The following is a 13,203-nucleotide window of genomic DNA, read 5'->3' on the forward strand; positions in this document are numbered from 1 at the left end:
TCATTTCATAAACCAGTTGGTTAATGGCCTTCCCAACAAGAAACATTCTTCCTTGTCAAATTCCAATCAGCTTGTCGAGGCCAACTTAATACGCTTGTTTCGTCAAAAGATTTCAGCTTAGCAACAAGTATTTAGGTTACAACAGAGTATCTTTACTCTGATCACTTGCTTAACAATGAGTTCAGAAATTAACGAGCTAATGCAAACTAGTTCATATGCAATTGCTTACACTACGAATGCTTCAAATAAATATGATAGCAACAGATACAATTCTTATTCTTCTTTTTTATCGAGTAATGTTCAAACATTTTCAACCAAATCAGAAAATAGGAGCACACCAGAGCCCAGATTTACTGCAGCAGAACAACGACTAGCAATCTAGTAGCACACAATCTAGTTGTGATTATTGGTTCCCTAATAGATGATACTAACCCATGGAGTAAGAAGGGCTTGGTAAGTTGATAACAGTGGTCTTGACTTTTGTCATCATGTCAATGCTGTTGGTGATGCCTTGAGATCCAATACCGCTATCCTTCAAACCCTGTCAACAACGCATTTTTTATTCCTTAAGCTAATGTCCTGGGCCTGAAGCAAAATATAAAGTAATAAGTTTGTTAGCATTTTCAGAAATTTCTTGTTCACCTGGAAAGGGAAATGATCTGGCCCACGAGCTGGTGCCGAGTTGATCTGAACTGTCCCGGTTTCCATTGCATCACTGATCAACACTGCTTTGTTGATGTCCTTTGTAAATACGCAACCCTATGTTTCAGAAACAAGCATCGATATAAACCATGGACAGAGTGGTGGAAGGCAATCCACTTGAGATGCTTCAGCTTTATTAACTAAAACAACAATGTTATAAGGGAAGGTGAGCTATACTTGGAGTCCGAAATTGCTAGCATTGCAATGGTGAATTCCTTCTTCCACAGAGTTGATCCTTATCACTGGCAAAATTGGCCCAAACGGCTCTTCCCATGCAATCCTCATATCAGGCCTCACATTATCTAACAACAAGGGCCAGATGAGGTTACCCTCTCTCTTGTACTGCTGGCAAAATGTTGCTCCTTTCTCTTTGGCATCCATAACCAGCCCTTCAATGAAATTGGCAGATGACTCTGTGACTACAGGAGTGATATCACAATCGTCCTCCGGTGGCCCAACTCTTAATTTTGCAACTCTTGCTTTCACCTTTTCAACTAGAGCATCAGCTACGGATTCCATCACCAAGACAACCTTAATTGCGGTGCATCTTTGACCACTGTTATAGATGAGGTATAAGAGAAAAGAAAAAACTTATTCATTGCATAATAAGGGCTAAGGCAGAAACAGATAGATTACTATCTATACACATTTTTATTCATCTTGTGTAACACATTGACATGCTCATACTTTTTTAGGCTTTATGGAACAATATCTATGCAAAGTGCAACCTTAACGAGAGTTATGGAAAATTCTCATACCTGTAAGAAAATCCTCCTTTAATTATGTTTGCCGCTACCAAATCTAGGTCAGCATCTTCAAGCACTATGCAGGCATCTTTCCCTCCTAATTCCATCTGAAGAGGGATCATGCCTGCCTTCTTTGAAATTGAAATACCAGTATCTCCACCAGTGAAGCTAAGGGAAAACAACGCAACTTATGATTCACACGTTATGCATCAATCAATTGAAAGTAAGGACCTAATGAAGTTTCAAAAGAGGATCAATGAATGATTGATTACCTTATACAGTTCACACCAGGATGCATGGTAAGGAAGTCACCAATCTCAGACCCTTTCCCAGTGACGCAGCTGATTAGGCCTTTGGGAAAACCAGCCAAGTGAAAACAGTGCACCATATGCAAGCAAGATACAGCACCCTGTAATAAAATTTAAAGGTGAGACTAAGAGGATGAAACCTTCCTCTATGATTAAAATTAGAGGAAATATTAGAGGCATAATTGTTTTACTTTTCTAGTGTTTGAAAAGAATTTATGTTTTGTTTCCTTATGTAAAACCGTATAGAGAACCAGGTCCTTCAATTGCATACAACTGAACCATTCATTTAGGTGCAACCTCAAGCCCTTAACCAACATAAATGATCCTTGAATTTTCAATACAATGGCTTGATGGAAAACATTATAAAGAGTAAAAGGAGAAATTCATGTACCTGAGTTGGAGGCTTGAGCACAAGGGAGTTTCCAGCAATCAATGCAGGACCGATCTTTGACACAGCTAAGTTGACAGGATAGTTAAAGGGTGGAATGGCTAGAACCACCCCAAGGGGAATCTGCAATTTTAGTGTTAACGAATTAGCTAACCAATATGAAAACTTTTGAAAACAATTATCATGGTAAAAGTTATGGAAAGAAATCCTTCATGCATATACTCTTCATCCCAAATGTCTCGTCTTTTTACAATAACCAAACGCTAGCTACAGTTTCGAACAATTGCCATTTAGTTAATTTCTCCCACCTATTATCTCTTTAATGTAATCGTATCAGACAAATGACACCAAAATCCGTCTAAACAAGCTCCTTACTCTGTGCCTACTCTCAAATATGTATGGATTGTTCTGTCAAGTATTCTTACATCATATTCATACATGACACATACTGTTCTTATTTATATTCAAACTCCTCTCCAGTTTATAAAATTTTAGTTGAAAGTTTTGTTAGGTTGACATCATCAAACAAACTTTTTGTCTGCATTTTCTGTTGGTCAAAAATATAAATCCCATGAAAAGATATGGGAGTCAACTTTGATCAGAACTCAATTTTGTTTCCTTATTCTCACCCTCACAACCATAAATTATACAGGTAATAAGAAATGAAGGTATGCGATTAGTGAATGTGAGCTAAGAAATATACCTTAGAAGTGAGGCAGTACTTGGTCCTTTCATTCCCAGGGAAACTATCAGAGACCAAGAATTTTCCCTCTCCAAGGATTCTAACACCTTCTTCAGCAGTGTAGGAAATAAGATCCCCTGACCTCACAACCTTCATCCATTCAAATAAGAAAATCAGATAAATTACTCCCTTCTTGTGATTAATGTGCATGTTCAAGTTCAAACGTGAAAATGGAAAATACTTAAATACCTCAGTGACCGAATCTTTAGCTGGTTTTGCAATTTCTTTTATCAGGCACTCAGCAATTGGGGCTTTGTGCTCTTTCAGGATAGCAGCTGCCTTGTGAAGGAGCTCTGCTCTCTTCCATAGTGGAGTTTTGGCCCATGTTTTCTGTGCACTTTTGGCTAGTTCCATCACTTTGTTAACCTCTTCCTGATTACAAGCTGTTTCAAACCCGTACCAAATTTTGATAAGAAAACAAACTTCAGGTAGATAGACAAGATTATACACTCTCCTCTCTCCATCATTTCAAACCAATTCAATAGTCCCTAGATCAAATTTACTAATTCTTAATTATACATCCTTCTCTCCCTTTATTGCATGATAAGTTTCTTACAGGTATAAAAATGATTTTGTCCTCATCCCCTCAATTCATAAATAGAGGTAATTGCTTGAATATAAAACAAGCATCAACATTAAGGAGTCTCTCTTTCTCCAAAGATTATTAGGCAAGACTACAGTGGAGTAGTGTCATCCATGATTCAACATGAACATCTATATATCATCAAAAATGGTGAGAGAAATTAATGGTTGTAATTTCGTTGCTATGCATTCGTGCACATTCTTTCATCACTAGGTAATTTTCAAAGGAACATTTATCACAAAAAAAAATCCAAAAACAACAGTAGCCTCGTCAAATAAGCTGAGGTTAACCTGGTGCTGATCAGGGGCCATGCATTATTGTCCAAAGAACAACAATATGGGATTAATCAACTATACCTTGAACCTTGTACTGAGTCTTTCTTGTAGTTGGGTTGACAATAGCAACAGTTTTGCCTGAAGAAGACTTCTTCCATTCTCCATCAGAGTAGTACTTGTACGCATCACCATCCAATATTTCTGAAAACACTCCAGTCCCAGCCATTTTTTGTACACCCCAAAAATGCTACTTTTAGCTAGTAACTATCCAACTTCAGCAGCAGCAGCAGCAGTGCCCTCTTCTTTGAACTCTCTCTTCCTCTGCAGAAAGAGTGATGGAGGTAGGAGAGTGAGTGTCTAGTGTGAGTTGGGTGAATGTGTGGCTTGCTTTTGATGGTATCTATATATAAGGAGAAGAGGAGCCACAGCCACGTTTTGGCATGGCAGCTACCTGATCCAAAAGAGTTGGTTAGGTGATTCAAAGAGTGCCAAGTGAGCATTTAATTGCCAACTTTGTCAATACCAAGGGCAGTTTCTATTTTCATTGATGAATTATTTATTTGCGAATTACACTTGGATTTTTCTCTAACTACTTTTGTTCTGTAAAAAAAGAAGAAGAATTGACCACATTGATTTTCTACATGGCATATGGAATATTTTTTATATTCATTTTTTCTTTGATTTTTTGTATTCATTTTTTACCTTGTAAAACATTTTACATAATTTTTCTATATCTTTTTCTACCCTCAATCAGTAGAAAAGAAAAGGATTGCTACTTCTTTGTTATTTCGTATGAAAAATGGCTCTTGAGATCAAGAAATTGCTTGATCTATTAAGTCCACAGGTTATTACGTGAAAAACTAAGAAACGCTTTCATGCTGTATGATTATAGATTCAATGATAAATTTTGCTGTAAATAAACCGATTTTGCAGAGTTTCCAACTCCTTATCATCTCTGATCTTCAATGTGTAGGAACTTCTTTCCTACGTACATATGCCTATGAATGTTATCCATCAAGACATGATCATACCGGACATAATGATTTGTATCAGATTATCAGTATGGGCACTCATCAAGAACCGGTCCAAAAATTCTCATCATTCAATTTTGATTTTTTTTAATTACTTAACGGTTTCTCATATGTTTAAATAAATATATTAAGCACTAGCAGTCCAACAGTACAACTCTTCGGTAAGTTTGGCCAAGTTTTTCCTGGACCACAGCATGAAAGCTTAATCGCAGTTAAGGTTTTTTTGGGAGTTGAAGCCTGAAAAATGCGGCTTTAAATCTTCTCCGGCCAGTTTTAACAGCAGATCACTTGTATATTTTGCAAGGCTGCATGCCTTGGGCACTCCCTTCAGGTATGGAAAACAGCATCAGTGCAAGCTGCTCTTAATACACTCTTTTTTTTTTTTTAATATATAATTTTACTTCAGCAAATAACTGCATGTTCATATCTTTTATTTTTATTTTAGAGAATAAAATCGAACAAATCTTTTTAAAACAAAGACCAGTAGCTTGAATCCAAACCAAAAAAGAGTTTGTTGAAACTCGAAAGAATGCTAGCTCAAAAGAAGATGGGGTTTGTTGGACTCAGTTGTCTGGTGAAGAATGGGGAGCCATGAGTTCTTGCGGGTTCTGCAGAACCACAAATCTTGCAAGCGTGATAAATGTCCATCATCTTTTGGATTTGGACCACAACTTGTATATAGATATAAAGTAGATGCATCATTTTCAGTTATTATTCAAAGTATTTTTTTTTTTGAAATACATTAAAATAATATTTTTTTATTTTTTAAAATTTATTTTTAATATTAATACATTAAAATATTTAAAAAAAATAAAAAAAATAATTCTTTTTTATAAAAAAACAGGTTGGAGGCATCGTAAAGAGCACTTCATTGGCATTTATGGACCACATTGCATTATATGACATAAATCCGATTGACATTACCCTCGAAATGGACTTCTCACTGCTTGGCACCAACCCCTTGCTTGAGACTTCATCAAGCTTTCAGTGGGTGCCAAGATTAAGCTCCAAAAATGTTAAGAACCCATATGGGAGTTATTATCCCAATCACTAGAAGTTTTACAATGCTCAAAGTTACAATTAGTCCAGAAAAGAGAAGAAAGACTATTTATAAAAGAGAGAGAGAACATGAAAAAAGGGAGTTATAAAAAATTAATTTTGAGTATATATTCTTATTTTCTTACCAATTTTTGATGGTACAAAATGTAATTTTTTTTATTTTCGTGTCTTTCTTTTCTATTAAATAAGCATTGATAACAACCTTGAAGCGTAGCTTAATTGGTCAGATCTTATATTTGTTTTTTAATAATCACAAGTTTGAATCCCTTCAAGACCATTAAAAACTTATATGGTCATTAACTTAACGGTCATAAAACTATTATATATATATATATATAAATATTGATAGCTTTTTTTTCTCATTCTTGTACCTCTCTCACCTATTATGTAAATATTAATAACTATTTTTATTTTTTATTTTTATTTTTTAGTCTTGGAGAGAATATTTCAATATTCCTTTTTCAACCGTTTGGAATTAATGTTCTTTCAGTATCAATATTCAAAATTTAAAAAATGTTAGCCTTAAATTATTTATCCATAATTATGAAACTCGGAGATTAACAAAGTGATTTATTAATCTAGAGCCCATACCACTTCATGTTCCATGTCAAAATAAGTTTTTTTTTTTTTTTTTACGAAATCAATGTCGTTTTGCTTTAAAACAAAACTTGCAATTCAAATCCTTTTCCCGTCCTTTTTGTGGAGGATGGACAAAGAAGAGACTTGCCTGTCCACGCCCTAGCTAGCTACCAACAATATGGAATTATATATACATGTGGGGTCCATATCCTCTCAAACCATGCTATAGCCAAGTAAAATAAAAAATTATTCAAATTAACAGTGGTTCAGTACAGTGATTCTTTTCTCCAATAAAAAAAATAGAAAATATGTTTGTTTTTTTAAAACAAAGATAAATGTTTTTCATAAAATATCAAAATCAAAATTTATAATTCTCATCTAAATATTTTTATATTTTTTATATTCTAGTTATTTAGTATTTATTTTATTTTACTTAAATTAAAATTATATAAAAAAATTATATTGTTAATTAAAAAATATATAATAAAGTTCTATTTATGACAATAACTAAATGATAAATAATAATTTTAATACTTTACATCTCCAAAAGGTGGTTGCTGTAATTTTTTAATTTTATGAATAGAGAAATATCTATATATTAATATAAATTTTCAGTTTTTCTCCTTTTTATTATATTCTTCTTAGATTAGAGTATTAATTTGTGTCTAAATAAGTATTTTAACAAATTTAAATTATATTTGCTTTTGAAGGGGGGGAAAGCCCATTAAAGACAGAACCGAATTAGTCCAGCAAATGCTCAGGATAAAAAAATCCAGGCCCGATAAACGATAGCCCATCGAATCCAACAGTCATTCAAACGACATGTATCAATTCAACGACGACATCAAGTCGGTGTCTCTCATTCTGGCAACCAATAAAATCCCCAATTCACTACCTCTCTCTCTTCCCAGAATCTCAAAAAAATCCCCAAATCATCAAAATAAAATTCCTAGAAAATCCCAGAAACCCTAATTGCCTCATCTACAAAATGCACACAAAAAGCCATCAAATTTTCATCCAATCTCAGAATCCCCAATTCAAAACCCAAACCCTAACTCTAGACGCAACTCAAACCCTAACCCTCTACAATCTCAAGCTCTCTCTTATAACCAACAATCAAAATCCCTCTTCTTTCTACTTCACCCTCAACGGAAAACCTTTAAAAGACTCCACCTGTTTACCAAACCCACAAATTACCCCTCTCTGCACCCTAATCTTACAAGCCCGGCTATCCGGCGGCGGTGGAGATGGCGGTGCCACGGGGGCGGAGTCCAGAGACTGTTATCTCAACATGTATGCTGATAAAAAGCCTGATAAAGTGGATCCACATGAACTGCGCCTATCGAAATGGCTTAATTGCTCACTTTCGAATGAGCCCTTGAGGCAACCTTGCGTAATTGATCGACTCGGTAATATGTATAATAAGGAAGCTTTAGTTGAGGCTTTGATTGGTAAAAAATTGCCTAAGGAGTTTGGTTATATAAAGGGTTTGAAAGATATGATTGATATACAGTTAGAGGTGGTTCCGGGTGAGGGGTCTGGTAATGCACGGTTTCAATGTCCGGTAACGGGGTTAGAGTTTAATGGGAAGTATAAGTTTTTTGCTTTAAAGAATTGCGGGCATGTTTTGAGTGCTAAGGCATTGAAGGAGGTAAAGTCATCGGAGTGTCTGGTTTGTTATAAAGAGTTTGAGGAGTGTGATAAGATTGTGATAAATGGGAGTGACGAGGAGGTGTCAGTTTTAAGGGAGAGAATGGAGGAGGAGAGATCGAAAATGAAGGAGAAGAAAATGAAGAAGGTGAAGAATGGGGAAGTGGGGGCTAATGGAGAGGAGTTTTCAGGTCAGGGTGCGGAGGTGTCGCAGTTGAGTGGTAAAAAGCATGGGATTGTTGATGTTAAGGGAGTGGATAAGGTTGTTGGGAAAGTGAAAGGAAATGGGAAGGTTGAGAATGTGAAAGGGGTTAGTCATGGTGGTTCGGTGAAGCGGTTTAAGGCTACTGATATGGTACCAACTAATGCCACTAAGGAGGTATATGCATCCATATTTACTTCGTCAAAGAAGCAAAGTTTCAAGGAGACGTATAGTTGTAGATCTCTTCCTCTTGGTAGGAACTAATTGTTGAAGGTGCATGAGGGCATGGTGCCTCCTCTATGACGTGATTCTTTGTTCTTCTTAGTTAATTTGCATAGAGTTTCATGTTATGAACGTAAAGTAGTCATGTACTGAGACTGGTATTCCCTGGAATTTACCTTGATTGGTTGCTTCCAAATCAAACGTGCTGTGTACATTGTGTTTTTCATAGTAAAGTGTTGCAGAACATAAATGTTGTTGGCAGATTTCTGTTTATGGTTTGTAGTTTATTGATGATCTGGATGGATTAAGTTCAATTGTGATGCCATTACTGGGCCGAAGGTCATGGACTCATGGTATAACCTAGAAAAAAGGTTGGTTTGGACTCTTGATATGTTGCGACTAATATATATGCACTTGATTGCGTGCCTCCAAATAAAATTTGCAGTGTATGTCATTTTTTTATTTTTTTTGTCATGAAGTGTTGATTACAAGTGCTGTTGGTAGATTTCAGGTTATTTTGATTAGGCATTTGCTTAAGTGGTTCTTTTTGTTGCTGAAATCAGAGAGCCAAAATTAGTTATACAGATTCCGAAAGGAGCAACGAAAAGAAAGTTGGATTAATAAAACATTTACCAAGCCATATCAAGAAATCTTATCAGAATTTGTCTTGACTTTGTATAACACCGGTGAACTGAAACTGTAGTTTGAAGTATTTGTCTATGTAGGGAAAAAATGTATTAGATTTCAGTAAGGGTGTAGCATGCTAGGTTTTCTTCTTTTTCAGCCAGGAATCAGGATCATTAAATATTTTTTTTGGAATAACTTTGAAGTGCCAGTTTTTTAAAATTGGATAGTATATTCTATCATTTTTTGTACATGTATGTTAGTGGGAAATATTTATTGAATATCTCCCATATATAGACCTTTTATACTCGCATTAATGTGGGGTTCATGATTAAAAGTGATATTTACTTAAATTTGAGGATATATTTTGTGCCTGGGTGTCTGTATGTGTGTTCCTAAGCTCACACCGTAAACTTCTCATAAAGTAGCCTGCTCTTGTTGGAAATTCCTTCAAATTAAGGTATAGTTTATGCCAACACCTCTGGGCTACTGGTTGTGCATCCTTTCCTGGATTTCAAATATTTTTACGGCCTTCGTTTCTGTCTCTTTTAGTGTTTGGTATTGCACAAAACTTGGGAGTTGTTTTCTATCAGGTTTGTGGGTTCAGTATATTCCGAGGGAGGTGAAAGTGTTGTGGAGATGTATGATTTTTTTGGCAATGATTTGGCGTGTGGTGTGAGAGGAACTCTAGAATATTTCAGGACAGGCATCTGCCATTTCTTTCTGGCCTCTTAATGGTTCTTAAGCCACAGCTGGTCTTAGAGATACATCTCTTGAGCAGATGTGCAAAGCAATTGAAACTCTAGAATATTTCAGGACAGGCATCTGCCATTTCTTTCTGGCCTCTTAATGGTTCTTAAGCCACAGCTGGTCTTAGAGATACATCTCTTGAGCAGATGTGCAAAGCAATTGAAAAGCTTTGTTGCTCAAACTTTATAATTTCTCAAGACTCGACTTCGTGTCCTCCCTTTCTCAACACAGTTCATCTTTTACCATCCCCAATCCAAATAAGTAAAGGTCGAGGATCTGTTTCTCATGAGGGAGATCATGCTTTTGCATGGTTTGTATGTATCACCTGCCAAATCAGTGGATTAAGTTTGATAGTGATAACATTGATAGGCTGAAGTCTGCTAAGGGTGGGGAAGGCAGATGGTAGATCGGTGCAGACTTGTCTGGGGGGAAGAACAAATGTGCAGGGACAGGATTAATTTGTATTGCAAATGGTAGCTGCAAAGCAACTGCTAGTAATGTGCAATAAATTTGGATAATCATGTAGAAGAATTTGCAGGAGTGGTTCGAGACTTGTTTCTTCTTCCTCGGATTCTCAGCAGCTAACAAATGCTAAATCACTGCATATAGCACATTGACATTGGGCTTCCATTGAGAGTCGAACTGAAAAAAAAACAATATATATATATGTATATATAATTTGTTATCTGCTTTCATTGAGAGTCGAACTCAAGACCTCCCGCTTACTAAACGGGTGCTCTAACCAACTGAGCTATGAAAGCTTATCTGCCGCATGCTCTATGGTTTTTATTCAATAACAATAATAATAATAACAGGGCACTCCCATCTCCAGCCTTGCTTTTGAAGGGAAGGAAATGACTTTGTCACGTCAATTTGGTGAAATATTATGACGTCATAGGATGTTGTGATATTATTTTGTTAGTACTATTGTAGGATTTTATTTTTTTTCCCTTCTAATTAGAGGATAAATCCACCCGCTATTTATGAAAAAAGAAAAGAAAAGAAAAATGTATTTCTCTCATCTAAAATATGTAAAAACACTCATGAGGTGTTCAATGTTATTAACCATAGAAGTTTTCCAATAGGAATAGGCTTAGCATTGCTAAATATGTCCTTTGAAATTTTTTATTTATGTTGAAATTATATAATGTATTTACCTCTGATGTGCATCTCTGAATTTATAGTGCTCTTGCATCTTCTCATGATTTCTAGCATTTTCAAGTTGTAACTTATCAAAGTGCTTCTCTCTTTTTTTTCTTTTTCTTTTAAGTTGGTTATTTGGGTGTAAGGAAAAGTAGAGGAAGGTGTGTTGAATTCAAAAGTTAGGATAAGTTTACCTGTATAAATATATGAAATCATTGATTCTCAGTTCGGGACATGTTCAAGTTGCTTGATTCGGCTCTGTGTAAGTTCTGATGCTTTACTTCGTTATTCTTAAACCTTTGCCGTTCCTGTCCTGCTAGCTTATTAAAGATATTCTTGCATGACTATGGCTTGCCATCTCTTTCTTCCCACTCTATACTCTAACTGAGTTTCTCTAGGAAAGATCATGGTGATATATAGCAGACATATGATATGATGGTAGGCATGTCATGAGATGAGTATCTTCTTCTTCTTCTTCTTCTTTCATAGAATGAATGTGAGAATCGATTGATATTAATAAAAGTAAACATATTCATTAGTTTTCTTTGTCTTGATCACATATTTCTTTTTTAATTATCTCTGGTTACTGATTCTTATTTCTTGGCCTTGGACAGCTGGGTCCTGTTTTATACTATCTATGCCTGCAGGCTGTTAGACAAGATATCTTCATAGAAGCATTTCTTAAAAGCTTCCATATGAGCCACCTGCAAACATATTGCAAGAATCACTGACCCATCTTCATTAGGACTTGGCAGAAGCAATGAGTCCCCATCAAAATCATGAGTTCCTGGTCCCATATAAATCTCCTCTCCCCACCCAAAATCAAGGCCATAAATAGGCAGGGTTAACCAGCTAACAACCGCAATATTTGGGTTCCCATAAAAGGGCCCTTCAGCACCTCCCAGTGCGTGGATGTCTTGAAACCTGGTCAAGTCTGGTTGATTCTTCAAGAAATCAATTGCAGATATCACATACTCATTTGTCACCGTTTCAATTGCTTCCCTTATTTTACTTGCAGCATATCCCAAAGGTTTTGACAAGAGTTCGCCGGCTTGACTAACTGCAATGACATCAAGAGAAGCATTGCCAAAGTAACCATCAGGCAAAGGTGGCTGCATACGTCCACGTGAATCAACACAGACACCTAAAGCAGTTGGTTGCTCAGGTTTGTGTCGACGAGCTTTACAAGCAGACCTCCAAACATGTCCAGTCAAGGTCTCATAACTAGTATAACCACGGCCACTATCTATACTTCTTCCCTCGTTAGCCATATTCTTTAATTTCTCAACCTGAATTTTGGTCAGCCTCAGCATGGCTATAGTTGTCTTCTTTTTCCTCTCTTCAGCATTACTCAACTCCCCCAACAGTAGCGGTGGAAGACCGAACTCCGCATGATCAAACTGTGGCCGAGCCACAGGGGGATCCCCAGCTCGCAAGACCTTACGGTCAAGAAAAGGAAGCGTGCCTAATGGCTCACCACGGCTGATTCTTGCCCACTCAGACATAAATTGAAGTGCACTTTTCCCATCAACAACAGCATGGGATATTCTCAAACCTAGGCTAATACCACCACATTGGAAAATGGTGAGTTGCACTAGCAATAGAGGCAGTTCATGTAATGGAACAGTGTAGTCAACATTTGGGATTAGGTATTGGTACTCTGGAGATGGTAAGTCGCCAAGATCTTCAAGCTTGGATTCAGATTCAGCCTCAGTGAGTGTAACACCCATGGCATTGCACTCAAGCTCGAGGCGCCCACGACCTATCCAGTGTAAACGGCCGGCTAGTAGATAAAATGGCACCAAGGCATGGCTCAATGAGTCTTTTAGGTTATTGATAATAGCATTGGATTGCGTAGGCCATTTCGGTGATGATTTGTAGAAGTAGATAGTGGGAACATGAGTTATTGTTCCTATTTGATCCCATTCAGAAAGGGAAACGCGGCCAGTCCATGTTGGTTTGGCTGGTTTCACTACATGAGAGCTCTTGATGGTCACCACCATTTTTTGACAATACAAGATTCGACAGAAAAATCGAAGAGTGTGAGTTGCTAAAGAAACGCCATAATCAGCTGTATTTAAAGGCCATGCTTCTTAAGAGAGTAAGAATTGAAGACATGTAGAAGATAGTTGTTGAAATGATTTTTTCGTGAGTCTAGTAGTTCCCTGGAAAGGTCAGATCATAAGGAGAGTCCATTAG

The 13,203-nt window shown here is 36.6% G+C and overlaps 3 protein-coding genes and 1 non-coding gene across 4 annotated transcripts; 1 reads left to right on the forward strand and 3 right to left on the reverse strand.

The window, feature by feature from the left end:
- Positions 1–252: 252 nt before the first annotated feature.
- On the reverse strand, positions 253–4,140 carry LOC133674139 (NADP-dependent glyceraldehyde-3-phosphate dehydrogenase-like). The gene is made up of 9 exons (XM_062095137.1): positions 3,826–4,140; positions 3,076–3,269; positions 2,848–2,976; positions 2,148–2,267; positions 1,721–1,857; positions 1,461–1,616; positions 880–1,258; positions 643–759; positions 253–541 (listed from the first exon to the last, which is right to left on the reverse strand). The coding sequence occupies exons 1-9, from the start codon at positions 3,968–3,970 to the stop codon at positions 428–430; spliced, it is 1,491 nt and encodes a 496-aa protein (XP_061951121.1). The 5' UTR covers positions 3,971–4,140; the 3' UTR covers positions 253–427.
- A 3,120-nt stretch (positions 4,141–7,260) lies between these two features.
- LOC133673854 (uncharacterized) lies at positions 7,261–8,801 on the forward strand. Its single transcript, XM_062094765.1, has one exon. The coding sequence runs from the start codon at positions 7,402–7,404 to the stop codon at positions 8,527–8,529; it is 1,128 nt and encodes a 375-aa protein (XP_061950749.1). The 5' UTR covers positions 7,261–7,401; the 3' UTR covers positions 8,530–8,801.
- A 1,747-nt stretch (positions 8,802–10,548) lies between these two features.
- Positions 10,549–10,622, reverse strand: TRNAT-AGU (transfer RNA threonine (anticodon AGU)). Its single transcript has one exon. It is a non-coding gene; the product is annotated as a tRNA-Thr (tRNA).
- A 1,017-nt stretch (positions 10,623–11,639) lies between these two features.
- LOC133673900 (spermidine hydroxycinnamoyl transferase-like) lies at positions 11,640–13,007 on the reverse strand. Its single transcript, XM_062094831.1, has one exon. The coding sequence runs from the start codon at positions 13,005–13,007 to the stop codon at positions 11,640–11,642; it is 1,368 nt and encodes a 455-aa protein (XP_061950815.1).
- Between the last annotated feature and the right edge of the window lie 196 nt (positions 13,008–13,203).

Source organism: Populus nigra, chromosome 15, assembly GCF_951802175.1.
Source record: "Populus nigra chromosome 15, ddPopNigr1.1, whole genome shotgun sequence".
In the NCBI taxonomy this organism is placed as follows: domain Eukaryota; kingdom Viridiplantae; phylum Streptophyta; class Magnoliopsida; order Malpighiales; family Salicaceae; genus Populus; species Populus nigra.